This window comes from Jaculus jaculus, chromosome 1 (assembly GCF_020740685.1).
Source record: "Jaculus jaculus isolate mJacJac1 chromosome 1, mJacJac1.mat.Y.cur, whole genome shotgun sequence".
Taxonomy (NCBI): domain Eukaryota; kingdom Metazoa; phylum Chordata; class Mammalia; order Rodentia; family Dipodidae; genus Jaculus; species Jaculus jaculus.
The window spans coordinates 12,227,685-12,254,156 of NC_059102.1; the positions used below are offsets into that span (position 1 = coordinate 12,227,685).

Sequence of the window (26,472 nt, forward strand, 5' to 3'; positions counted from 1 at the left end):
TGTCTGATTAAAATGTATGAAGCTTTAAATAACATTGTTGCATCCATTTTCCCTTTGTTGTAAGTCTGCCCTATGAATATCTGCTATGAGACAATGAGATGCCTTCCCTGTTAAGCTCGCTTTTACTTGCCACACTAAAGTCTCCTAAGTGCCCAAGTGGCACTTCTTAACCCATTTATTTGCCTGACAGTACTAGCCTATTAACTCAGAATGCAGGTTGGGAAGAAATACTGCTTGGGAGTACATTACTTGTAGATTGACCATTGAGGACTAAGAAGTTGATATCAGAAAGTGCCAAATTAGTTACGTGTATCCCCACGTGCAGTGCCAATTATATTTTTTCTTGTAAGTTGTAGTGGTATATCACTATAAGCAGGTACATGAGCATTTTAGTGGTTATTAAGGAATATTATAAACTTTACGTGGATATTAATGGTCATATATCATAGTAATGTACTGATTTAATTGAATAGCATGCAGGACTGTTAGAAGAGATTGGCTAAGCCTTTTCTGGGCCAACCTACTAGATGAATGTGAACGTCACACAGAACCCTGTTTCTCTGGGGCCCTGCTAAGCTTTCCTGTGGAAAAGCCTATTCCAGGAAGACTGAAGCATTGTCAGATTTCCTTAGAAACCAACCTGGCCTGTTCTAATTAAGCATTTTCTGCTTGGTTTCTGCTCACAGCCCATTATGAAAGGCAGTTCTTCTGAGATGGGTGCAGCAGGTAGTCCTGCTCCACCCCGGTTTCTAACGGAACGTGGCCTTACCATCTCCTTGGTAACTTGATGTCAGATGCCCGGTGAGGCTGGAGATGGTGGCATGCGCCCTGGCGGTAAAGGGAGGAACCCTTGATTACTGGTTTGCTTTGGAATGCTTGTTGCTTTTTGATCCCTTGAATAATATGCTCTGACGTCCCCTGCGGTGTCCTAACTCTGTGGCCTGCTTATCTGTTCTTCCCCTGTGATCCACAATCTAGCACCCGTGAGAGAAAAGGAGATCACAGCTTCCCCAGATTACCTGGAGATAGCCATTTACTGCATAGGGGTCTTCCTAATTGCCTGTATGGTGGTGACAGTCATCCTCTGCCGAATGAAGACCACGACCAAGAAGCCTGACTTCAGCAGCCAGCCAGCTGTGCACAAGCTGACCAAGCGCATTCCTCTGAGGAGACAGGTAACAGAAAGTAGATAGAGAGTTTGAAGAGCCTTACTCCTCCCCGTCACCAGCCATGTGCTCCATCTTTCCCTCTGCCCTGATGCTGCTGTCCACTTGCGTGGACTTCAGCGTGCAGCTGGTTTCAATCTGCCTCATCTTGGCTGTCCCTTGAAGCACTTGCGGCGCAGAGGCAGTCATGGTGCTGTGATGGGCTCCGTTCATGGGGACCAGTTTCTAAGGGCAAGAAAGGACGGCTGGTGTGAGAATCAGAGGGACCAAAAGCAACTCAGGAGACAACTCCCGCCATGTGGGAAGACTCAAGTATAGTGGTCTCTCAGAAGCATAGGGCAATTGTGTCTCTCATGGGAGGGATAGGGTTATACCACTCGTAGGAAAGAGACCCAGTTCTCCTCTCATTTTAAGTCAAGATCAGAAACCTCCACTCAGATGGCACATCTGAACTGATTTCTTTCTAAATTGGATTTTTGCTGAATTTCTCTAATTTTTAAAATAGCATTACATGAATATTTTGTTTGATAGAGTATAGTATGGCCAAGGATTCAGTGGCAGGATCATTTTGTGTGTTTTTGTGTGTGTTGTTCATGTGTGTGTGTGTGCACATGTTTGTGTAAATGTAGTTGTGTATGTGTGTGTGTGGGGGGGTCATACTTGTGTTGTATGAAGGCCAGAGGTTGATGTTGGAATTTTTTCAGTGACTCTTCATAGTGTCTCTTGCTGAACCTAGAGCACTGTGGTCTGGCTACACTAGCTGGCAGCAAGCCTTGGTAGTCCTTCTGTCTCTGCCTCCTTAGAGGCATTATAGGCATGTGCTGCTGTGCCTGGCCTTTATGTGAGTACAGGGATCTTAACACAGGTCCTTATGACTACAGGACAAGCACTTTATCCACCGAGCTACCCCTCAGGTCTTAGCATGATTTTCATATGGAATAGGTAGAGGATTTTAATATGGGATAGGTAGAGGATTTATATGGAATAGGTAGAGGATTTTAATATGGGATAGGTAGAGGATTTTAATATGGGATAGGTAGAGGATTTATATGGAATAGGTAGAGGATTTTATATGGAATAGGTAGAGGATTTTAATATGGAATAGGTAGAGGATTTTATATGGAATAGGTAGAGGATTTTAATATGGAATAGGTAGAGGATTATATATGGAATAGGTAGAGGATTTTAATGTGGAATAGGTAGAGGATTTTATATGGAATAGGTAGAGGATTTTATATGGAATAGGTAGAGGATTTTATATGGAATAGGTAGAGGATTTATATGGAATAGGTAGAGGATTTATATGGAATAGGTAGAGGATTTATATGGAACAGGTAGAGGATTTTATAAGAAATAGGTAGAGGATTTTATAAGGAATAGGTAGAGGATTTTAATGTGGAATAGGTAGAGGATTTTATATGGAATAGGTAGAGGATTTTAATGTGGAATAGGTAGAGGATTTTAATGTGGAATAGGTAGAGGATTTTATAGGGAATAGGTAGAGGATTTTAATGTGGAATAGGTAGAGGATTTTATAGGGAATAGGCAGAGGATTTTATATGGAATAGGTAGAGGATTTTAATGTGGAATAGGTAGAGGATTTTATATGGAATAGGTAGAGGATTTATATGGAATAGGTAGAGGATTTTATATGGAATAGGTAGAGGATTTTAATGTGGAATAGGTAGAGGATTTTATATGGAATAGGTAGAGGATTTTAATGTGGAATAGGTAGAGGATTTTATAGGGAATAGGTAGAGGATTTTATAGGGAATAGGCAGAGGATTTTATATGGAATAGGTAGAGGATTTTATAGGGAATAGGCAGAGGATTTTAATATGGAATAGGTAGAGGATTTTAATATGGAATAGGTAGAGGATTTTAATATGGAATAGGTAGAGGATTTTATATGGAATAGGTAGAGGATTTTATATGGAATAGGTAGAGGATTTTTTATGGAATAGGGAGAGGATTTTATATGGAATAGGGAGAGGATTTTATATGGAATAGGTAGAGGATTGCTGGTGGTTTTTTGAGCTTGGTTTGTGGTAGCTACTTTGCTTGGATGTACCTCCTGATTGATTTTGGGGGGAGATGGAACAAGATAGAACTTTGGCTGTGCCATAAACCAAGCCCCACGCCCCACCCAAGGTCGTCCTTATTTGTTGATACCACTGTAAGGGGCAGGTGTATGAAAACACAGTCTTTATGACAGGATTTGGAACTTGGTTTCCATAAAGTATTAGTAGTATTGTATTTGAAATAGCAAGTTTAATGACCAGCCCACAGGCCCCGTTTCTGTGTGTATTACAGTGGAAGTTCAAGGCATTTGTCAAAACTGCAGGTTCACCAGTCTGTTGTCCCTCCCCTCCCCCACCTTCCCTCCAGAGCTTTTTAGTCACTGGAGCATGGATGGGACTGTGACTCAGCATTTTACGTGCGCCCCCCGCCCCCACCACAGGGAATTGTACAAAGCACTTTGTGAATGTTTGCGTTCATCCCAGCTCTGCCTCTCCTGGGACTGCAGGTAGCAATGCCCTTTGTGTGGATGAGTCGCTGGGAATGATTGGGATCCAGCTGGCAGCAGCAGTTTGAGCACACGTCGAGCCGTCCTCAAGCAGATGCACACTCCAGGCTGAATGGGCCCTTGTTCTCTTCCTTGGAACCACATTTCTGGCAGGTCTTTTCTTTGAGGAGGCTGAGGATAGACTCTGGAGTGCATGTCAAGTGGAGGCCAGTGACCAGTGTGTGCTAAGAGCATGGGCGAGAGGGAGGCCCAGCAGGCTTGTTCTGGCTCCCCAAAATGTGGTTACCCGGAGTGATACCACTGTCATTTGTGGGGCCAGAGAAGCACTGTTGGAGCCGGTTGCCTGGCCAGTTTCTGAAAGAATTAAATCCTACAGTGACTCTTACCTGGTCAACCACCCCTCTCCCGGCCTCTCTGCTCACAGGTTACCTCTGGGCCAGTTATAGACGCCACATTGGGAATCTGGCACAGGAAGTTTAAATAAAAGAAGTGTTATTCCCATCTTTGCTGTTTGCTTTTCTAATAGTAGAAAATATGAAACCTGTAATTTGGTTTAGCTAAGCCATTGTCCCATAATTATTTAATCATCTTTAAAAATTTTTTTAACATTGTTATTTATTTATTTGAAAGGGAAAGAGGCAGAAAGAGGGAGAGAGAGGATGGGCTTGCCAAGGACCTCCAGCCACTGCAAATGAACTCCAGATGCATGCACCCCCTTGTGCATCTGGCTTACATGGGTCCTAGGGAATTGAACCAAGATCCTTTGGCTTTGCAGGCAAATGCCTTAGCCGCTAAGCCATATCTCCAGCCCCTTTTAAAATTTTCATTTATTTGACAGAGACAGAGAGAAAGAGAATGAATGTGTGTGTGCACGCACACGCGTGTGCCAGTGCTTCCTGAGATGCATGCACCACTATGTGTATCTGGCTTTCCATGGGTACTGTGGAATCTAACCCAGGCCATCTGGCTTTGCAAGCAGACACCTTTATTCTCTGAGCCATCTCTCCAAACCCTATTTCATCTTTAAAAAAAAAATGTTTTTGAAACTGTCTTACAATGTTCTCTCTCTTTTTTTTAAACTTTTTTTGGTTTATTTTTATTTATTTATTTGAGAGCGACAGACAGAGAAAGAGGCAGAGAGAGAGAGAGAATGAGTGCGCCAGGGCTTCCAGCCACGGCAGATGAATTCCAGACGTGTGCGCCCCCTTGTGCATCTGACTAACATGGGTCCTGGGGAATCAAGCCTTGAACCGGGGTCCTTAGGCTTCACAGGCAGGCACTTAACTGCTAAGCCATCTTTCCAGCCCAGTGTTTTCTCTCTCTCTCTCTCTCTCTTTTTCTTTTCAAGGTAGGTTTACTCTAGTCCAGGCTGTCCTGGAGTTTGCTATTTTTCTCAATATTAGCTCCATAAGCGAAGGGAAAACTATAGTTCCTTCCTCATTTCCTTCCCTTCTCTCTTTTACTTTCCATATTCTTTCTTTCATCATTGTAATTTACCAAGTACACGGCCTAAACTAGGTTCCTTCGGCTGGGGCTATAATTCAGTAGTCACCTAGCAAGGCTGCGGATTCCATTCCCCTGCACTATCGAAGGAAAAAGAATTCAGACAGTTATATGTGAGACAAAGCTGTCACATTTGCCATTGCCTAAAAAGGGGTCTTTATTTGAAATGTTTCAACGGGGTCAAGTGGTATGAGAAAAGTGGGCAAGGACTGGACCCTCTAGATCAATAATCTCTGGGACATTAATTGACTTGGGGGCTGTTAGACATCTCAGCTCCTCATAGATGTAAAATAGGAGGTGTTGCTGGTTCTTTTCCTCCCTAAGCTCAGCCCGTAGGGGAGGAGGAGATGCCTATCAGCTATCTGGGTAAGAGAGGGCTGTGTCTGAAAGAAAAAGCCTCACAAAAGCCTGCAGAGAGGGTAATGACAGAGTGAATGCCACTGGGATGCCAAGCGTGCCTTTACCTGGTGACACGCTGGCTCTTCCTCAGTCAGGTGTCTGGAGGACAAGGGCACACCCACCCATGTGCAAACCAGGCTTTATGCTTGTTGCAGTCCGGTTCGCATTGCTGGTAGAAATCACCCAACCAAGAGCAGCTTCTGGGAAAAAGAGATTTATTTTGGCTTACAGGCTTGAGGGGAAGCTCCATGATGGCAGGGGAAAACGATGGCATGAGCAGAGGGTGGACATCACCCCCTGGCTACAGCAACAGGAGGGTGTGCCAAACAGTGGCAAGGGAAAACTGGCTTTAATACCCATCAGCCCGCCCCCAACAATACACTCCCTCCAGGAGGCATTAATTCCCAAATCTCCATCAGCTGGAAACCTAGCATTCAGAACACCTAAGTTTATGGGGGACACCTGAATCAAACCACCACAATGCTGCAGCGGCCCAGGCTCCTGCGTGTGACATTGGTAGCCTGCAGCGCGCGCGTGGTAGAGTTTACGTTGCATCTTCTTGGCCCTGACTCTACCCCTGTCCCCGGCGTGTCCCCTCCTCTCCACCTCACCCAGCATCACTCTCTTTTTAGATGGTGAATTGTTGGCTAGTTTGTACCTTTTTGAGTCATCTTCAGGAAATAACCTGTTTATTTTGTTTTATTTTATTTATTTGAAAGAGAAAGAGAGAGGGAATGAGTGCACCAGGGCCTCCAGCCACTGCAAACAAACTCCAGACGTATGCACCTCCTTGTGCATCTGGCTTACATGGGTCCAGAAGAAACGAGCCTCGAACCAGCATCCTTAGGCTTCACTAGCAAGAGCTTAACCGCTAAGCCATCTCTCTAGCCCCCGCTTTTTTTGAGATAGGATTTCACTATGTAGCCTTATATTCATTATGATTCTCCTGCCTCAGACTTCTGGGCTTACATGGGTCCTAGGGAATTGAACCTGGGTCCCTTGGCTTTGCAGGCAAGTGCATTAACAGCTAAGACATTTCTCTAGCCCACTACCTGTTTTTAGACAGGATCTCTCACTGGCCAGCGAGCTTCTCTGCTGCTGGGATTGCAGATGCAAGCTGTAGTGGCAGCATCTTTATATGGGTTCTAATGATGGAACTCAGGACCTTTAGGTGTTTTGATTCTTGGGGAAGAGAAGCAGCTTTTTGGTGGAGCTATACAGGTAGCCTGTGGCATGTCCCTATATAATAGGGCATTCCTTCTTTCCCCCACCCCCCGCCCAGTCAAGACCAGGTCCTGTAGGCACCTGCTTATCTGCCACTACTCCTTGGGTATCTAGTGTGTTAAATGGGACCAGCAGCAGCCAACCCAGAGGAGGGTATCTTGTGAGGTGCTGAGCAGTGAGTGTCCATTGGGATATGACTTATACATATCTTGGGAGTTGAAGGGAGGGCTTTGTTTTCTGTGATTTTTTTTCCACAAATCCCATTGTCGGCTGAGACATGGAGACAGAGGAGATACAGAGGATGCCTTTCCTGGACGGTTCTGGGCTTGTTGAGTCGGTTTAACGGTGTCAGTTCCTTTTGCGGAGCTACAGGCTTCTGTAGGGCAGGATCGGGCCTTGGCTGCCTGACGGCAGTTGAATCCATGCCCTCCCTGGCTCCCGTAGTCAAAGGGGCCCCTGGAGTATTTGTTCTCAACCTCTGGCTCTCCTTCTTTTCATGCAGATAGCATAAAAACCAACATAACCTGTCAAGGCATCTATAATGATACCTTTGAGGCAAGTGGTTGTGGGAATGCAGATAGGAGGCCAGTTCTCAGGCCTACTTTTTCTAAAATTTTTTTTGTTTATTTTATTTATTTATTTGTGAGCAACAGGCAGAGAGAGAGAGAGAGGGAGAGAGAGAGAATGGGTGCATCAGGGCCTCCAGCCAATGCAAACGAACTCCAGATACATGTGTCCCCTTGTGCATCTGGCGTACGTGGGTCCTGGGGAATCGAGCCTTGAACCGGGATCCTTAGGCTTCACAGGCAAGCGCTTAACCACTAAGCCATCTCTCCAGCCCCTCAGGCCTACTTTTTTATGGTCCTTCACTATACCAAACTCTGCAAAAGGAGGTTCTAACTTGCTTACTCCATAGTGACTGAGAACCTATGATCTGGAATATTCTCAGTAAGTGTTGTTGATCCAGTGTTGTACTGATCATAGAAAGTGCTTGGGCAAGTAGATAGTCACCAATGACCTAACTAGAGTCTGCCCTTTTGTGGGGATGCCTCACCCCCCCCCCACGAACCCCTAAAGTGGCCTGTTTTATCTATTTATTTATTTTTCTCTCAGCCTCTGAAAGACACGCCAGTTTGACTTTGCCTGGGACTTGGGCTGATCAAATCTTCTAAAGTAGAACCAGGCTGCCCGGGACGGTGTGTCACTCCTCTGACAAGTTACTCACACATGTGGGGGAGGCAGAGGCTTGTTAAGTGGGAGCCTGAGTGTCTGACAAGCTGTTGAGCCTAATTGCCTACATTTTGGTCATGGTGGGGGTGACTCCATCCTCAGGAGCCCCTTGAAGCATTTCCCCCCTCCACTGGCATGCTGTAAGCCTTCTGTTTGGCTGGCAAGGCTTGGGACAGAAGTCCAGGGTCCTTGGCCTTTCTACTGTCATCCAGGAGTCAGGGGATGCTTCTAGAAAGTTGTGATCCAAGGGTATGTGTAGTCATCAGGAACGCACACATATGACTCACTCACCCCACATCTTTTCTGTGAGGTACCCTCAAGATGTTAAATGTAACAGGGAATGAAGAGATACCACAGTTTCTTGGTGGCCCTTTAAAAAGAAAAGAAAAAAAAAAAAGCCCACTTCCTCACTTAATCCCCCATATGTACTGTGGAAATACACAAAAAGCACATTTAGTTCAAAGGTTGATTTATGGCACGTGGTGAAGAGATTCCAGAAAGTAAGGAAGCCAAATTGGAGGCTGTGGATGTACATGGCGCTTTTTTTTTTTTTATAGCTGCCAAGATTTGGGTGGGTGGGGAAACAGTTTACTAGAGTGTTAGCATTTATTGTTTATAAGTAACTCACTTTTCACACATGGGAAAAGTTTTAAGTTAGTTCAAAAGGAGCCTCCAGAATTGAAGTTTCCAGGCTAGGAATTGCAAGACTATCTGTAAGGGAAAGTTGTGATTTTTTTTTTTTTAAGAGAGAAAAAGAAAAAAAAAAAAAGAGTAATAATCTAATGGTGCTGAGGAGAAAGATTTCCAAGGTGGGCACTAGAGCCTTGATTTGGAGGAAAGGGTCCCAGAACATTGGGTCCCTTGGGGGCCTTCAGTTGGGAATCAGCCAGGCTCTCCACACCGGCTCTCTTTCAGAAAAGAGGGAGCGACGGGAAAGCCATTTGTATTTTACAGTCCCGGAGGGGATTTTAAAAGCATAGTAAAAAGGCATGGAGGTAGAATTAAGATATTTCTCTGCAGACAGCAGCCGAATTCTGTATTTTCAGATACTTTTTGGTAGTCTCTTACACCCTACCCTGCTTTGTGTGCGTATGTGTGTGTGTGTTTAACAAAAGTATTTTCCAGACTTGGATATTTAATCAGAATCTCTACAATTCATCTGAGTAAAGTTCCCACAAGTAAACACAGTTTCATATTTTAATGGCAATGACGACAGCAAAGTCTGTCAAGGTTTTCCATGTTATTTTAGTTTTTTTGTTTGTTTTTTTTTTCTTTTTTTTTTTTGGTTTTCCATTTTGAAAGCATTCACATTAAAATCTTGTGGAGGTGCTCTTTGGGTGGTTGGGGGGTGGTGCTCCTCTACACGCGACCTTTGGCACGAGGTTGTGGGTGCCCATTCCCTGGCAGAGGTTCAACACAGCACAGTGGACATCAAACTAGATGTTAAAGTTTTCCCGTCTGAGGTGGCCCCAGCATCCCAGGTATCTCCTAGGACTTTTCCCACCTTCCCTCCTTATGCCTTGGGGACTGTCCTCTGACACCTGGACTCTTTCTTTGTGGTTTGATGGAGCCTGAGGCCATCTGGGCTGGCAGCGGTGGGTTTCATCTTATAAATCAGATGCGGCAGTGCCCCTCCCTCCCCCGAGCTCGGGCCCAGCTCAGCAGTAAGCCCTTAACCTGGCGGTGACTTCAGTTTCTTCTCAGTTCACTCTGCGAGCCTGAGACCTCGTCCTCCTGCCGCTCAACAGGTAGGAAGCCTGGGCTCAGGAAGGAAGGAAGCCTTTGTGATGCCCACCCTTAGTGTGTGGTGGAGCGGAGGTGTAGTTGGGCAGAAACGCCTCCACGCAGTTGGTCAGAACACAGTCTCTTCTGACTGAGGGCGACAACTAAGATTTCTTGGCCCCGGACAGTGACGGGAGCACCCACCTTGAAGGTACCAGGACCCCACAAGACAGCCTGTTGGCTCGTGATGGCCATGAAGACAGGTGCTGTGCTGCTTCCGCTGCTGTTAGAAGCCCGTCTGGTTCAGGCATAACCTTGCGTTTTCCTGTATTCACACCCTTATTACACCAAACAGTATTTTTGTTGAAGAAAGTGATTCTTGGACTGAAGATGGTTCCGTGGTTAAAGCTGCTTGCTTGCAAAACCTATCAGCCCAGTGCTTGATTCCCCAGTATCCACGTGAAGCCAGATGCGGCAAGAGACCCTGGCTTGCTCATACTTTTTCCCGCTCTTTCTCTCTCTCCCCCTTCCTCTCTCTGTCTCCCTTCCTCATCCTTTCTCAAATAAATAATATAATTTTTAATATTTTATTTATTCGAGACAGAGAATGGGCCTGCCAGGGCCTCTAGCTACTGCAAACGAACTCCAGATGCATGCCCCACCTTGTGCATCCGGTTTTAATAATAAAATAAATATTTTTTTCATCAAAATAAATATTTTTGATATTAAAATATTTTTTAAAAACATAAAATAGAAAGTGAGTATTCCAAAAGTATAAATACACATCCGTGGGAATAAAATCTAACTGACGCAGCAAGTCCGTGAATGAGACGTGTCTTCTACCTTCTTCCCCAGGTCTTGATCTCTGCCCAAAGACGATCACCGCTAGGTTCTTAGTGCCTTGTCAGTGCCTGTGGGAGAGCTGCTTTCTCTGCATAGAATGCCAGAAGCCTCCCTGAGGCCAGCGGTAGCAGTCTGGGAGGAGAGAAGGAAGCATCTGCTTTCTGGACATTAACGTCTCCCAGCTTTGAGGTTCTGGTGGTTTCCCATTCACCCTCCTCCACTGACCCTAGCACACCACGCACCCTGACAGCAGGTTCTGGATCTAGGGGTCTGGAGGTGAGGGACCATGCTGGTGTCTCTGCAAACAGCGTCCTGGCTATAGCCTCTCTTGGACCTTGGCTATTTGGGGCATGTCTTGTCTCTCTGATAAGCCTACTTTTACTTGTCTGGCTGGACTTCTTGCCTCTGATCTTCAGTGGATTTTGCCTGTTCATGTGGAAAGACTTCCAGGATGATCTTTTTCTTTTCTTTTTTAACCACTGCTAACGTTTTGCCCACCTGACCCATGATTCTGACGCAGAATGAGTCAAGTAGGGTAGACTCAAGGAAGCACCTAGGGCCAAACCCATTCCAGAATCTTCTGAGCCTCTTCCCTGTGATGAAGCTCATGATGTTTTGGGGGTCAGTGGAAATTGGAAATCTGCATGTTATCTGAGAGCTTCCGGTGCATCCTGAACAGGAGGCTATGGCAATGCTGGCCACCACGTGGACTTTGACAGGGACGAGGAATTCACCCTGTGCGGTCCCCAGGCTGCTGCTACATGGTGACTTTAATGGAGAGAAGAATGGGTTCTCGAGGAGCTCACACGTTCTCCCACGGGCTTCCGCCACTTGCTTTTGCCATGTGGACCCTTGGGTGTGTGAGATGCTCCGTCACAAAATTATCAACACTTTGGTCCTCCTTTTTCTTTTTTAAGAAATCGTGTATATGTATGCATGTGCACGTGTGTGTATAGAGGAGAGGACAAATGTTAAGTGTGTGTGTGTAGAGGAGAGGGCAAGTGTTTGTGTGTGTGTGTTGTGTGTTCTTTGAGACAGGGTCTCTTGAGAGCCCCTCCCGACAACCTGTCAGGTTGCCAGCCAATGGCAGACTAGCTGTCCTGCGAGCTTTGAATTCTCCTGCTCTGCCTCCCGTTGTCCTGTGCACATTAGGATCATAGATGTCAGCTCTACGTCGTGGCTGGCTTTATATGGGTGCTGGAGAATTCTCTAGCCAGTAGGCTTTGTAAGCCAGAACCTTTAATTGCTGAGCCATTTCCATAGCCAAATTTCCTTTCTTTGAGTGTGTGTGTGTGTGTATACATACATCTGTATGTGTTGTGTGCATGTGTGTGTGTATCAGAGATCAGTATCAGGTGTCTTAGTCACTTTCTACCTTTTTTTTTTTTTTGAGACAAGATCTATCACTGAACCCGAGACTCACCAGTTTGACCAGCTCATCAGAAAGCACTGGCAATCTTCCTGTCTCTGCCTCCTGGTACTGGGATTGCAGGCAGGTGCCACACTCGTGGCCATTCTGTGGCTGCTGGGGATCCAAATTCAGGTCCTCATACATGTGCAGCAAACACGTTGTTCACTGGACGACTTCCCTAGTATCCCCTCTTCTTTAAAAATTAATTTTCATTTTGCCACAGTGAATAAATGCTGCTTGTACCTCTGAGTAGTAAAATTGAAGAAGAGTTCCTCCTTGCCCTAAGTATATGCGGAACACTTGAAAAATACCAACACAAATTTTAAGTGATAATTGGAATTACATGTTAAAATGACCAACTTCTGGATTTTAATTTTTTTTTTTTTTTAGGTAGTGTTTCACTCAAGCCCAGGCTGACCTGGAATCTTGGGTGGCCTCAGACTCATAGTGATCCTCCTATCCTTGTGCGCCACCATGCCCCCGGCAACTTTGTTTTTAAAGTAGTATCTCATGTAGACCAGGTTGGCTTCAAACTTACTGAGTTGAGGATGACTTCAAACTTCTGTTGGTCTTAATACATAAAGCCATTTCCTATCCTCATTCTGTCTCCAGTTTACTCTTGGACACCTTCAGTGTCTAGTCTGCATTAAGAGGAACTAGGATGATTGACGGCAGGACTTTCTCAGTAGGACAGTGTAGCAGACAGCTTCAGGTTCGCTGAGATGAACTTCCAGACTGGGCACAGTTATGGAGGAAGGGATATTTATTGAAGCTCACAAACCCAGGGGAAGTTCCATAATGCAGAAGAAGTTGGCCTGCCTTCACAGGACCAAACCGAGAGAGAGAGAGGGGGGGGGGGAGGGAGAGAGAGAGAGAGAGGGAGAGAGAGGGAGGGGGGAGGGAGAAAAGCTCAAGTCTAAAGCTAAAAGCCACAGCACACTTCAGGAACTCCAGCTAGGCACACTTTGCATATCTTTAGATTGAAATCTGAAACCCACCATCACACCTTAAGGACCGCCCAGTGACAGCGCCTCCAGCCTGGTGGCTGCAGATGCAAACCACAAACAAATAAAAAACTGAATATATTGGGGGCCATCTATTCAAACCACCGCAGATGGTCTGGGGAGGAGTGCATGTCCTTGTGGGGAAGAGCCCAAGACCCACCTTGAGAAATTTTATCACAGCTAAGTTTCTTGCTTACAAAACCTACTGAGTTTAATTCTCTGTCTTTGCCAGCTGGATTGCAAAGGTGTTTGTGTCCTAAGCTGGGGATTCTGTCTCCCATGCAAGTGACAGAAACCAAGGTGGATTGTTGTATGGCTTGGATGGTTAATGTTTGAGCTCACATTGCAACTGCCATGGGAGAAAGCCTGATCCTGGGTCTGGAGTCATGTGGCCTTAATGTGGCTCTGCATGAGTTTTCCCTCATGGAACCAGCCAGGGGGTGTGGGGACAATGACAGTGATGATGACAGTGTGTAAGAAATAGTTATCAGCTCGGACACAGGCTGAAATGGATAAGGACAAATGAGAAAAGAACTCAGTGACGCTCTGTATGCAGCCAGACAGGACAGGAGCCTTCCGTGAGGTTCGGAATAGAGGTGTGTTTGCCCCCCTCTCTCTCCACCTCACATGCCCGGTGCACCGCAGGTGGCAAGAGGGTTGCGTCATGCAGAATGGGTGCCAACAAGTTTCCAGAAGGACTAGGGAGAAACTGAGCATGACCCCCAGTGCCCAGGCTTGAATCTTCCTTTGAATACAGAGCTTAGAACTTTTTCCTGCTTTTGTATTTCTGGAGACAGGCAATGTGGCAGGAGTCCCTTTTCTAAATCTTTGTAAACCTCCTACTGATGTGTTTTGTTTATTTGTTTTGTGGTGCTGAAAATGGATCCCAGGGCTAGAGACACGGCTTAGTGATTAAGGTGCTTGTTTATAAAGCCAAAGGACCCAAGTTCAATTCCCCAGTACCCATGAAAGCTAGATGCACAAGGTGGCACATGCGTCTGGAGTTCATTTGCAGCAGTTGGAGGCCCTAGCATTCCCATTCTTTCTGTCCCCCACCCTTCTCTCTCTCTGCCTCTTTCTCGCTCTCAAGTAAATAAAAATATATTTTTTGAAAAGAAAAGAAAATTGAACCCAGGGTCTTGCACAGCAAGGCAAGCACCCTGCCACTTGGGAACATCCCTAGTGTTTAGTGTTTGGGAATTTCATCAGCCCAGCATGGATCCGTGGTCTGAACAGGGCTAATAGGAGTTTGGCCATCTTTAGCTCTGAATCCAGTGCAGGCCAAAAGGCAACGATGAAGCCATTGGGGTCTGTTTTCACACTCTGTAGTGTCTTCCTGAAGAACTAAGATGGAAAGAAGGCATATTTTGATCAAAGTTCTATAAAATTTTTAAAAAATTTTATTTATTTATTTGACAGCGATAGCGAAAGAGAGAGTGAGTGAGTGATAATGGGCACACCAGGGGCTCAAGCTACTGCAAACGGATTCCAGATGCATGTGCCACCTTGTGCATCTGGCTTATTTGGGTCCTGGGGAATTGAGCCTCGAACCAGGGTCCTTAGGCTTCAAAGGCAAGCACTTAACTGCTAAACCATCTCTCCAGCCCCCGTAAGAATTTTCATTTGAAATTCATGTCTTAGGAACATATAGCTTAGGTGAAATCCAGCATGGCCTAGATGAGAGGGTAAAGGACACAGGACCTTGTGGTTTTCCATTGAGGCTCACAGTTTTGTCTGTTTCTCTCCTCCTGTCTTGCTAAGGATGGATATTCTGGCTGGGCCCCGGCTCACTTTCGGCCTTCTCAGGTGGGGCCAGGATTACATGTGGGTCTTTGCATCTTGTATACAGGTTTCGGCTGAGTCCAGCTCCTCCATGAATTCCAACACCCCACTGGTGAGGATAACGACGCGTCTGTCCTCCACAGCAGACACCCCAATGCTGGCGGGGGTCTCAGAGTACGAACTGCCAGAGGACCCAAAATGGGAGTTCCCACGAGATAAGTGAGTACTTCTCCATGGAAACTTGGGTATCAGTGGGAATATTGGATTGACATTTTCTCTTCATGACCTTTATCTGCAAAGGTCTTGCTTTTGACTTGCGTCAACAGGAGTGAGATTGCTTTTCCAAATAACCAACTCCTGGAAAAGTGTGCATTTTTAAAAAAAAAATTATTATTAACTCCTTTATTAAAGCAGAGCTACAAAGTCCTGGCTGGCCTCCTAAACAAGATGGCATCTGCTTATCATTTTTTTTTTTTAAGTTGCTAGACAATTCAAACCTAGTCAAATGGAATAAAAGTGTCATCCAATCTCTAAAATAGATTGGACATTCCAACTTCTGGTGAGGAGAACTTGGCTGTTCTGTAGTTTATTTATATGGAGAGCTTAGTTGCAGAACATACATTATCTTTACCCAATATTGCTGTTTTTAATGTTCATTAATGCAGTATTGGGTTTAAATCTTCAAATATGGCACCTGACTTCTGGCATCTTATTGGTTGATGGATAGCTACAGGGTTGGCATCCAGGCCTTGACTAAGGCATCCCTGGAAGCTGTGTGTCTCTTTGACTGATTCAAACCAATCCATGTACTTTGGGGCTACTGTTGGGCTGGGTTTGAATCCTGGCTGTGCCAGCCAGTGGCTAGACAACGTGAGGTGACTCATTTGGTTGTCTGAACTTCATTCCTGTAAAATGAAAGTCATGGCACATGCCTCCCGAGGCGGAGCACAATTCTTTGTGTGGGAATCCCTCCCTTTCACTCAAGTCAAGGGTCATCAGCATTGCAACCCTCAGCAGAATGATGTGCTGAGAGAGAGAGAGAGAGAGAGAGAGAGAGAGAGAGAGCGTGAGCCAGAGAGCCAGTGGTGGTTGGGGGGGGGAGGTGGCTAGGCCGTGCCCTCAAGGTAGTAACCAACTCCAACCGTACCTCCTGAAGAGCTGGCAGATCTGTCCAAGATCCTTTGTGTTAGAAGCCCAAAGGGCTTGAGAATAATGGAATGTGGGGATGCTCAGTCTTTCTGCATCAAATGCACTGGCAAAAGTTCTCAACTAGGGCTGGAGAGATGGCTTAGAGGTTAAGGTGCTTGCTTGCCTGCAAAGCCAAAGGCCCACATAAAGCCAGAGGCACAAGATGGCACATGTGTCTGGAGGGTGGTTTTTTTTTTTTTTCAATTTGTTTGCAGTGGCTAGCCCTAGCATGCACATTCTCTTTCTCTCTCTTTGTCTGCCTCTCTGTCTCTCAAATAACTAAATACAATAATTTGAAAAAAGTTCTCAATTTGCTCATGGTCACTATCTCCATGAGATTATGGGTTTAACACACACATCTTGTAAATACACACAGATTTGGAAACATGAAGATAAGCTCTTCCAGAGTCTAGATATGGCAAGTTCTGGTTGGAAGAGAGAGTGGTCACCCACTCCACACATAGCACTGGATTCACGTGACTTGTTTACTGATCTAGAAATCCTAACTGTTACCATAAGCTAGAGCTGAGTAATGGTTTAGGCAGCATTCAGCTGATGCTAATGGAAGTCATCTCCAGTTCACTTGTGAACTACGGTGCAAAGTTTCATCATTCAGTTGTTCATTCGTTCATTCAGAACACATTTATGGGACCTTTTCTGAAGAGGTACCAGAGAAAGCACAAAGAATGGTTTCTTTGCCTGCAAAAGTGGAGAGAGAAACGGGGGGTGTTTCTGGCGATCCCTGCCAGCCCCCGAGCTATGTGTGATTATATAAATAGCTGGGTTCCTATGCACATTCCTAGGTATTCGGGACTGAACTGGGGAGTTGCAATCATATGTTGAGTGTGGACTTTTTGCCACCTGTGACAGCGCAGTCAACAGTAGGAGCCTGTATGTGCTGGGCTGCCAGCTTCCACCCGGGGTACCCCAAGTGTGGAAAATCTGAGCGCTATGCATTTCCAAACACAGTTTTGCACAACGTAGGTGGAGTGGATTTCCAATGAATGAAGGCTATTTAGAAGCAGTTTATTAGATTGGAGGCAGAAGTTATACAAAGAGAGGATTGTTATCCTTGTAGTAGCAGGGCAGTAGGACATAAATTAGCCATTTTTCCAACGCAAATGTTTATTTTCTGCCAAGATGTTAAATTTAATTTTAGTTCTGGATGGAAAGGGGATGACCTCAGCATAGCACACACTGCCCTCATTTTTTTTTTCCTCTGAACCTTTGCAAACTATGTGTTCTTACTGTAAATGCTGTTTACTAGTGGCAGCTTAGTGTTTTGCTGTGCTGAGCTTACGTTAAAAAATCTTCATTCATAAGTATGCCAGAGACTTGTCCATTCTGGACGATTCAAGACAATATATGACTGCTTATGTGACATGTATAGAACTTCTAAGCTTAAACGTGTAATTTGGGGTGTTCTTTTTACATTTTTCTTCATTGTTAATTTTGGGTAGTCATAAGGATTTCTGAAACATGTCAGAAAATAGTCTGCTCATGTTTCTAGAGTTTCTTTGAAATTTGTTTCAGATTCATGGTAAGTAGCTTGGCAAGCAGGATAGCCATAAAATCCACTGGTATTTGAGTAATACTGTTTTTAAAGCTGCCACTTTACAGAAAATAAGACCAGCCTTAACATTTTTCTTTGAGACATTCTAAATAACAAATATTTAATTGGGCTAAGATCAGAAGGTCCTTGTTGGCACACGGGGAGGCTGACCACCTTGCTCGCAAGGATTTCTTCCATAAAGAAAATAAATCGAGAGGACAAATGGGAAATTTAATAGCTGTTCTAACAGTAATTGACATTCTCTAAAACGTCACTAAGAAAATACTGCAGCGCGTGTGGACCCTAAGTCTCATTGGTTCCATATGATAAATACACTCTGCTTTTGCAAGCCACTGAATGATTTTTATATTTAGTTCTGGAATTTCCCTCCCTGTGCCCCTCCGCTAGGTGCCTTGCACTAATCCCCTATTTACACACTTAGGCTGACGCTGGGCAAACCTCTGGGGGAAGGTTGCTTCGGGCAAGTGGTCATGGCAGAAGCAGTGGGCATTGACAAAGACAAGCCCAAGGAAGCTGTCACTGTGGCTGTGAAGATGTTGAAGGGTGAGTGGGGGATGGGAGATAGAAGATCTTATCTAGAATGTTCCGTCGGAGACATGTGAACTCTGTGGTGGCGTGGCAGGGGGTCAGAGAGCACATAGTTGACGTAGGGGTGGAGAGGTTTTCAGGATAAGTCGGCATCTTGGGCAGAGTGTTGATCCTGAGCCGTGTGTACTTGGAGAAAGCAAGACCAGTGTGCTCGCCAGCCGGAGACTCCTAACCAGGTCAAGTTGCTCTCTCACTCTTCACACGGGCTTGGGAAGAAGCCGTCCACTTGTGGGTTTAGAGAGGTGTGAGTATGTCAAATTCAGGACCTGGATTTCCACTTCAACCTAAGGGGAAATGGGTATTTCTGATGGGAGCAGACGGCTCGGGGAATAGGACGCCTTCAGTTTTGGATAAAGCGAAGATGAGGCCAATTCAGCCCTGGAGAGTCTCTTAGAAGCTAAAAAGGAGCTCATGGGACTGGGGCTGGTGTGGAGCCTGGGGACAGGAAAGCAGTGACCCAGGGGATGTAAATGCCCAGTTGTGTTCATGGGAGTCTGAACATCCCTGAGTGACCCTGCTGACCTAGCTGTGGAAGCATAGGGAGCAGTCACCTGATAAATTCTGTTGTGGTGACCTTAGGGAGAAGGATGAATAAAGGACACTCTTAGCCCAGTTTTTTTGTTTTGTTTTGTTTTGGTGGGGGGCAGCAGGACGCTTGGTATATTTTCTATAAGGCGGGTTAGCTATGGCAGAGGATGGAATTATTTCACCATCAAAAAGGTTTGCTGCACCAGCACTCGGGAGGCAGAGGTAGGAGGATCGCCATGAGTTCAAGGCCACCCTGAGACTCCATAGTGAATTCCAGGTCAGTCTGGGCCAGAGTGAGACCCTACCTCGAAAAACCAAAAAAAAAAAAAAAAAAAAAAAGGTTTGCTGCAAAATACTTGACCTTAGTGTTGGAGGGTCTGATCCTGCCTGTTGGCCATGTGACCTCCAGTGACCTCTTGGACCCAGAGCAGGATAGTCCCCTGCCTGGTCCTTCACCAATCAAACAAGGGAGATGATCAGGAAGTATTCACATCCAGCTTCATGCAGTTCTAACTAAGAGTTTGGCAGTGCCTGGGAACTGGAAGAAATGAACTGATTTTGCTGTTCACCTACTTACTGCCCATAGACGATGCCACAGAGAAAGACCTTTCTGATCTGGTGTCAGAGATGGAGATGATGAAGATGATCGGCAGGCACAAGAACATCATCAATCTCCTGGGGGCCTGTACCCAGGACGGTGAGTGGGATGGAGCGCCCTGTCTGTCCATAAACTACAGTGCTGGCTGTCAGAACCGGTAGAGAAACAGCTGAGCTGTTGGGTTCTGCTCCCAGGATACCTCAAGGGCGTATTTTTGCGTCTAACCTGGCCAGAAGCATAGCACCGTCTTCTTCCAGCACCTAGGAGAGGAAGAGGGTTCTAAGCTTGAGGCTAGTCTGGGGTACATTGTGAGACTCTGTCTCAAAAATAAAAAAAATAAATAAAAGTAATGAAGTCACTTAGGAACATGTTATCAGACATGAACACAAAGGGGACATGTATCAGCCCCTGGGGGGACATGGGAAGTTGGGGGCAGGGACCTGCTGTGTAGAAAAGACATTCTTCTGGTGGTTCTGTCCTGTATGGGCCAAGAGATTTCTCAGTAAGAACGTTGTCCTGGCCAAGAACTTTCCTTAAAATGGGGGCTGAGGAATCCTATCTTGCTGTGGGCAGCAGATGGCTGGGCTGTCAAGAATAGCTGCATAGAGAGAAAGTGGAACGAAGGAGCACACTTCCCCCAGGGAAGGGATGCCCCCCCCCCCATCGCTTCCAGAGAGTGCCTACTGGCCCTTGGGGAATCAACTTGACAGTAATTAGTGGACTTGAAAATGCCTGGGTTTGACTGAGCAGTTTCTCCTTTCAGCCTATATGAGGATCTGTAACCTTTTTCCGTAAAGGGCAATTGTAGATATTTTAGGCTTTTGTGGATCTTGGCTCGCTGTTGCAAATACTCTTCACTGACAGTGTACTGAGGAAGGAGCCTCAAATAATACAGAAGTGAACTGGTCTGGCTATGTGCCAGGCAATGTGAGCCAGACAGGCGGTGGGCAGGATCTGGCCTGTTGGACCATTGCTTGCTAACTTGCAAATCTATAACATGAGAGATCATAGCACCTGTATGTGTGTATAAGGGAGCATGTATAGCAGTGTTCTCACCCACTCTTGGCTAAGGCAGAAATGTGGAGATACCCTAAATGCCCATGGGTGTAGACACCATGTGGTGTGTTCACAGGACAGATAGAATATGGGTAGATGTACATGTATTGTTTTGTCAACCTAACTGGATTCCATAGAGATAATCCCTAAATGTAAATGGTGTAGTCTTCTACCTTTGCTGTTCATTCATGAAGTTTAAAATAATACATTTTAAGCCAGGCATGGTTGTGCACACTTGTAATCCCAGTGTATGGGAGGCTGAGGCAGGAGGATCACAAGTAATTGTAATGTATTTAACGTACAATGCACATGAGAGCTTCAAGTGAACCAGAGGGAGCAGGCGTCTAATGGCTGCTGCTCTCCAGTGGGGCCCGAGAAGAGGAGGCAAAAATAGGGAAGGTTAATACAGTGGGCCTTCCTTTTATTTCTTTAAACCTTGGGAAGGGGTATCATGATACAAAGGTGGCTATCATTTTGGAGCAATTAGAATGTAGGTGCTGTCGACTTTACATACTATTTCTGCATGCACCCACTTAAAAAAAAAAAAGGATAGGGCTGGAGATGCAGCTCTGGGCGAGGGTGCTTGCCTAGTGTTTGTCTAGTATGCCGAGGTCCCCAGTCTGGTCCTCAGCACCTCCACACCGTTGAGTTATACTGACTACAAACTTCTTGCTGAGTCACCGAAGGGTGGGCCCTGCCTTCATTGCCCTAAGGGAGCTGCTTTTCTCTGTCACCAGGGCCACTCTATGTCATAGTGGAGTATGCCTCGAAAGGCAATCTCCGCGAATACCTCCGAGCCAGGAGGCCACCTGGAATGGAGTACTCTTATGACATTAACCGCGTTCCTGAGGAGCAGATGACCTTTAAGGACTTGGTGTCCTCCACTTACCAGCTGGCCAGAGGCATGGAGTACTTGGCTTCACAAAAAGTGAGTCGTCCACATTCTACTTGACTGGGCTTAAGCCAATTAAAAGTGTCTTTGAAGAAGGCCGGCAGTTTAGACATGCTCGTTCACTTGATCGAGTCCTTGCATGTCTTGTACATCCTGGAAAATTGCTTTGGAGTTATTCACGTTGGAGTTTAATGAACTCTTGAAAAGGCCGCAGCAGCCTCATAAACTCGGCTCTGAGAATGGGGGCTGGCGGGATGCTCCCGGAGGCGGGAGGGGCCGGGCTGTTGTTCTTTTTGAGTCCCGCTTTCATGATTCCTGGTTTGGGGATGGAGACTTCAGGTGTTAGGTTTAGGATTTTGAGCTCAAGCAGTCTAAGAAGAAAGATCAAGCGCCGGTATTTTGGAAACACTGAGTCCTGGATATCTGAGTTTATTTTGTTTCCTTCAGGTGATGACTGTGGTCAGAGTTGGCCAGGTCCCCTGAGGTGAATTGCTGGCATTCCAAGCATGCCATTTACAGTGGAACTCTAAACATTCCAGTTATCCTGGAACAGTTAGGCAGGTGCCCCGAGTCCTCCTGGGCATTTGGAAGGACTCAAGGGACCCCTCCTCTGCATGCACTCTGGGTTGGGGACCAGAGGGTCCTCTGTGAGCCAAGGTGGGCTGGGCTCCTCCCTGGCCTGGCACTTCCTCGAATTCCTCGGGTCCCCAAAGAGAGGAGAGCCCTTGTCACCTGGATCCTCAGGGGCCTTCCTAGTGCCATGAGGTGGCCTTTGTCAGAATATATAGTGGGTAGAGACTCAGGGGACAGCTGCTCCTCACCCCTGCTTTCTGTCATGTAGGAACATGACGCAGAGTCACCGTGTGTTGCTGGGTTTTCTAGAGAGTCCACAGCGTAGAACTTTTCTAAAAAATTTTAACCCCTAAGAAACCTCCCAACATAGGGGCTTTTAAGAAACCAATCTGAGCAGCTTTGAGGTCTGATTTTGTGCATGTGCATATTTGCAGGGGAGTTTGCCATTCAAAAGATCTTTGGTATCAGGAAACAGCCAGAAAGATCCAGGAAGTGGGACATGGGAGAGAGACAGCTTCAGAATATCTGTGTCACAAAAGGCAAAAGAAAAAAAAAATGCTGGGGTAGGCTACAGATGTAGCTCAGCTCGTAGACTGCTTGCCTAGCACACACAAAAAGTCCTAGGTTCAGGGCTGGGGAGATGGCTTAACAGTTAAGGCATTTGCCTGCAAAGCCAAAGGAGCCTGGTTTGATTCCCCAAGATCCACATAGGCCAGATGCTCAAGGGAGCACATGCATCTGGAGTTTGCAGTGGCTTGAGGCGCTGGTGTGCCCATTCTCTCTCTCTCTCTCAAATAAATAAACAAAATACTTAAAAAGGTGCAATTCCTCGTGCTGAAGGAAAACTGGGTTTGGCAGCACACCCCTGTAACCCCAGCACAGGGGAGGGGGGACACAGGGGAGGGGGGACACAGGGGAGGGGGGACACAGGGGAGGGGGGAGCTAACAGCAAGACGATCAGAAATTCAAGGTCATTGTCAGCTAGTGCAAGGCCAACGTGAGGTGCATGAGATTTGGTCTCACAGGAAAAAAAAAATAGAAAAAGAAAAAGGAAAGGAAAGGAAAGGAAAAAAAATCTGGGGAGAGATGGTTTGCAGATTAAAAGAGAGTCAGAAGGCAAGGTAGGCTGCCCCCAGCCCCTGGCTTATGCTTTACAGTGGGAGGTTAGATGGGTGGCCGCCTTCTCCAAGGCTGTTGTAACCACTTAAACCTGAATGTGGATTGTATCTTAAATGATATTGCCATCATCAAGGGGGTGGTGATGACATTGTGTTAAGATGAGGAGCTATAGATGGGATAATACCTCTTATCTAAATTGCTTGAGGCCAGAAGTGTTTCCTTTGGATTCTAGAATATTTGCATTTCAATATTTCAGATTTTAGAATATTAGCATTTTAATATTTAGACTGTTGAACTTCAAATATCCTGCTGGGGAGATGGCTTAGCAGTTAAAGACACTTGTTTACAAAATGAAGTATCTTGGGGATATAACCCAAATTTAAACAAAAACTCACTTTATATTTTATACATACATATACACATACATACATACATAAACACATGAGACATACATCCATATAGCACATGAAACAGTCTTGAGGTCTGGAATTTTTGACTTATGATATGTTGACATTGAACATGTTTGGGATTTTTAGATTAGTGATGTTCCACCATTGAATGCTGGGAGCATTCAGACGTGTGAAGTGTCTTCCATGTCTGCCTCTCACTTTTTTTCAAATATTTAATTTATTTACTTATTTAGAGGGAGAGAGAGAATGGACGTGCCAGACAGAGCCTCTAGCCATTGCAAACAAACTACAGACGCATGTGCCACCATGTGCATCCAGCTTACATGGGTTCTGGGTAATGGAACCTGGGTGTTTAGGCTTCACAGGTAAAAGCACCTTAACCGCTGAGCCATCTGTCCAGCCCTGCCATGGACTTTTCTAGTGCATGGTGGGAGGCGGGGAGAGCCCAGAGCACCGGTGAGTAAAGCTCAGAGGCAAATCTGGCAGACACGCAGAGCCATCACATCGGGTAGGAGCAGGCAGACATAGGTGGTCCATGCGGTCGCTCTGGGCTTGGTCACTGGGAGCGTTCCTTGCATGGGAGATGGGGAAGTGGGTCTGTGTCCAGCAGAGGCCTGCTGCTGATACAAGACACGGTGGGGGCACTGGCCTTGTCATTTTCTTCAGTCATTGAACAAATACTCCGTAGTGCTCTTTCTCCTCTCTTCTTGGAAGGGGAATCGTGAGTGACAGATTGCCAATCAACATGTAATAAAAAAAAAAAAGTGCATAAAAACTTGGAAACAAACATTGTGATTCGTCCTCCTCACCCAGGGCCATAAAGCTCCAGAGGCTGGAAACCTGGACTTGGCCCTCAGGGCTTTTAACACATTTTGCCAGTCAAGATCTTGGGTGGGTGAGGGAGGGGAAAGGAGCTGTCAAGGACGACCCTGCTATGCAGCGACACTTGGGAAGTGTCTGGGGGAGAGCAGGCAGGGACTGGATTTTGGTGGAAAATGCAGAGTTTGCACTGAACATGATTGAGAGCCGGTAGAGGGGCGAGACCAGCGAGCACCCCACGGGCTGAAGCCCAGCTTCGTGGTCGGCAGGGCACGGGGCTGCGCAGGCGGGTGCAGCTTCTGGTGCAGAACTGTCACCCGGGAAGATGCTTACACGAGGGACTTGAGAAATGGAAGAAATTATAAGGCCAAGGAGGCTCTGGGTGCCATTTAGGAGAAAAGCCAGGATATGGCTCACTGAGGAGGGCTTCTGAAAGGGGGCTGGAGTCAGCGGTAAGTCCCTCCTCCGAAAAGGGACAGTAGCGTGCTTGCCATTCTGGTCACAGAGCTGTAGTCTGAGGCCTTTCTGGGTTTGTAGCTGCTGGCTCCAGTGGAGAGAACACTGAGTCATACGAACTTTGCAAAGTAGGGGAGTGAATACATTTTCGGATGGCAGAATGGAGTAGGGAAGTACCCTGTGAATAACATTGTGATGATGGTAGTTACTGTCATGGCTAACCATCAGGCACCTTTTGAGATCCTATGTAGACCAGACGCAATGGCAGTATTTCACATAAAGTCCATATGAACCCTCAAAGCCATCTGCCATTAGTGGGGTTAGGATCACTGAGTGCTAAGGATGCAGCAGGAATATTTGAGTCCAGGCAGGCAGAATGCCTGTTCTTTCTTCTGGAATGAGACTTGTAGGTTCCCAGAGTGAAGGGGCCGGGCCCAGACCAGGGTTCAATCCGGACCAGCTGTGCTCCTGTGCCAGGCTTTCATTAGAGCCCTGTATGGTTTGTTCACTGTTTTTCCGAAGAGCCCGGGGTGGAGGGACAGTAATGTTTCCCTGGTCCCAGCGCCTCTTGCTCAGGTGCACCTGCAGTGAAGGGCCTGGAGCGGCTTTGACTGGTGGTCCATGAAGATCCGAAGAACACTTCCTTAAAGAGGCCCTGTCTTCTAGAAACGGAGGACAGCTTCTAGAAGGTGGAGGGTCAGGAGTCAGGGAAGTGTCAGCCTTCTCCTCACGGAGGGGAGCAGTGGGCTTGTGAAAGGAGGACTGCTGGAGTTCTGTACCTGAGTGGACAGTTTCCTGGCCTCACATACCTTCACCTGTGTACGTGCCTCTGCTGAGTAAGGGCCCGGAGCCAGACAAGCAACGTAGACTCGTTCAGCCAGTAATGTGCATTTGAATCTTACGCCGTTTGGAAAAACCCTTGCTATTTCTTATTTCATTGCTGTTGCAGTCAGGTTTGCATTGCTGGTAGAAATCACCCAACCCAAAGCAGCTAGTGGGAAATAAAGAGGTTTATTTTGGTTTTATAGGCTCAAGGGGGAAGCTCCATGATGGCAGAGAAAACGATGGCATAAGCAGAGGGTGGACATCACCCCCTGTCCAAAATAAGGTGGACAACAGGAACAGGAGTGTGTGCCAAACATGGGCATGGGGAAATTGGCTATAATACCCATAAGCCCACCCCCAACAATACCCTCCTTCCAGGAGACTTTAATTTCCAATTGCCATCAACTGGGGAACCTAACATCCAGAACACCTAACTTTATGGGGGACACCTCAATCAAACCACCACAACTGCATACTGATTTTTTTTTTTCAGTTTCTACCCAAATTCCAAACCCATTTAAACTTTCAAAGTTTAAGCCTGAGCAGTTTTAAAATTGTTTGGCCTTTTAAATTATTTTTATTTATTTACTTGAGAGAGAGAGAATAGGTACACCAGGGCCTCCTGTCTCTCTGCAAACAAACTCCAGACACTTGTACCACTGTGTGTGTCTGGCTTTATGTGGACACTGGGGAATTGAACCCAGGCCACCAGGCTTTGCAGACATGCCTTTAACCACTGAGTCATCTCCTCAGCCCTGGTTTTTTTGTTTGTTTGTTTGTTTAAAACAACCCCCATCATCCCCATCTATGAAATGATTATAATCCTTCCCATCTCACAGGTTGTCAGGGGAATCACATTTGCTCAGCCATGGCTCAGCATAGTCCATATCACAGGGACGTTGGTCTTTCTTCCCTTAGTGACCCTTCACCTATAGCAAAAAGGAATAGCGAACTGTCCCTGGGCCTTCATTATATAAACAGTCAGCATTCCGGGCTGGAGAACAACTCAGATTTCTGTGCATCGTGAGGTTTTGGC

General features: G+C 46.1%; 1 protein-coding gene across 11 annotated transcripts in view; it reads left to right on the forward strand.

Annotated features, from left to right (window-relative positions):
* The window catches only part of Fgfr2 (fibroblast growth factor receptor 2), a 125,091-nt gene that overhangs the window by 84,144 nt on the left and 14,475 nt on the right, over positions 1 to 26,472 (forward strand). For 8 of the 11 annotated variants that reach the window (XM_045145108.1, XM_045145066.1, XM_045145111.1 and 5 more), the window contains 5 exons: positions 979 to 1,181; positions 14,879 to 15,030; positions 17,994 to 18,115; positions 19,275 to 19,385; positions 21,080 to 21,270. In XM_045145108.1, the coding sequence (XP_045001043.1) occupies positions 979 to 1,181; positions 14,879 to 15,030; positions 17,994 to 18,115; positions 19,275 to 19,385; positions 21,080 to 21,270 (779 nt within the window). The remainder of the gene's footprint in view (positions 1 to 978; positions 1,182 to 14,878; positions 15,031 to 17,993; positions 18,116 to 19,274; positions 19,386 to 21,079; positions 21,271 to 26,472) is intronic. The other 3 variants (XM_004659282.2, XM_004659283.2, XM_004659287.2) reach the window with 1 other exon arrangement.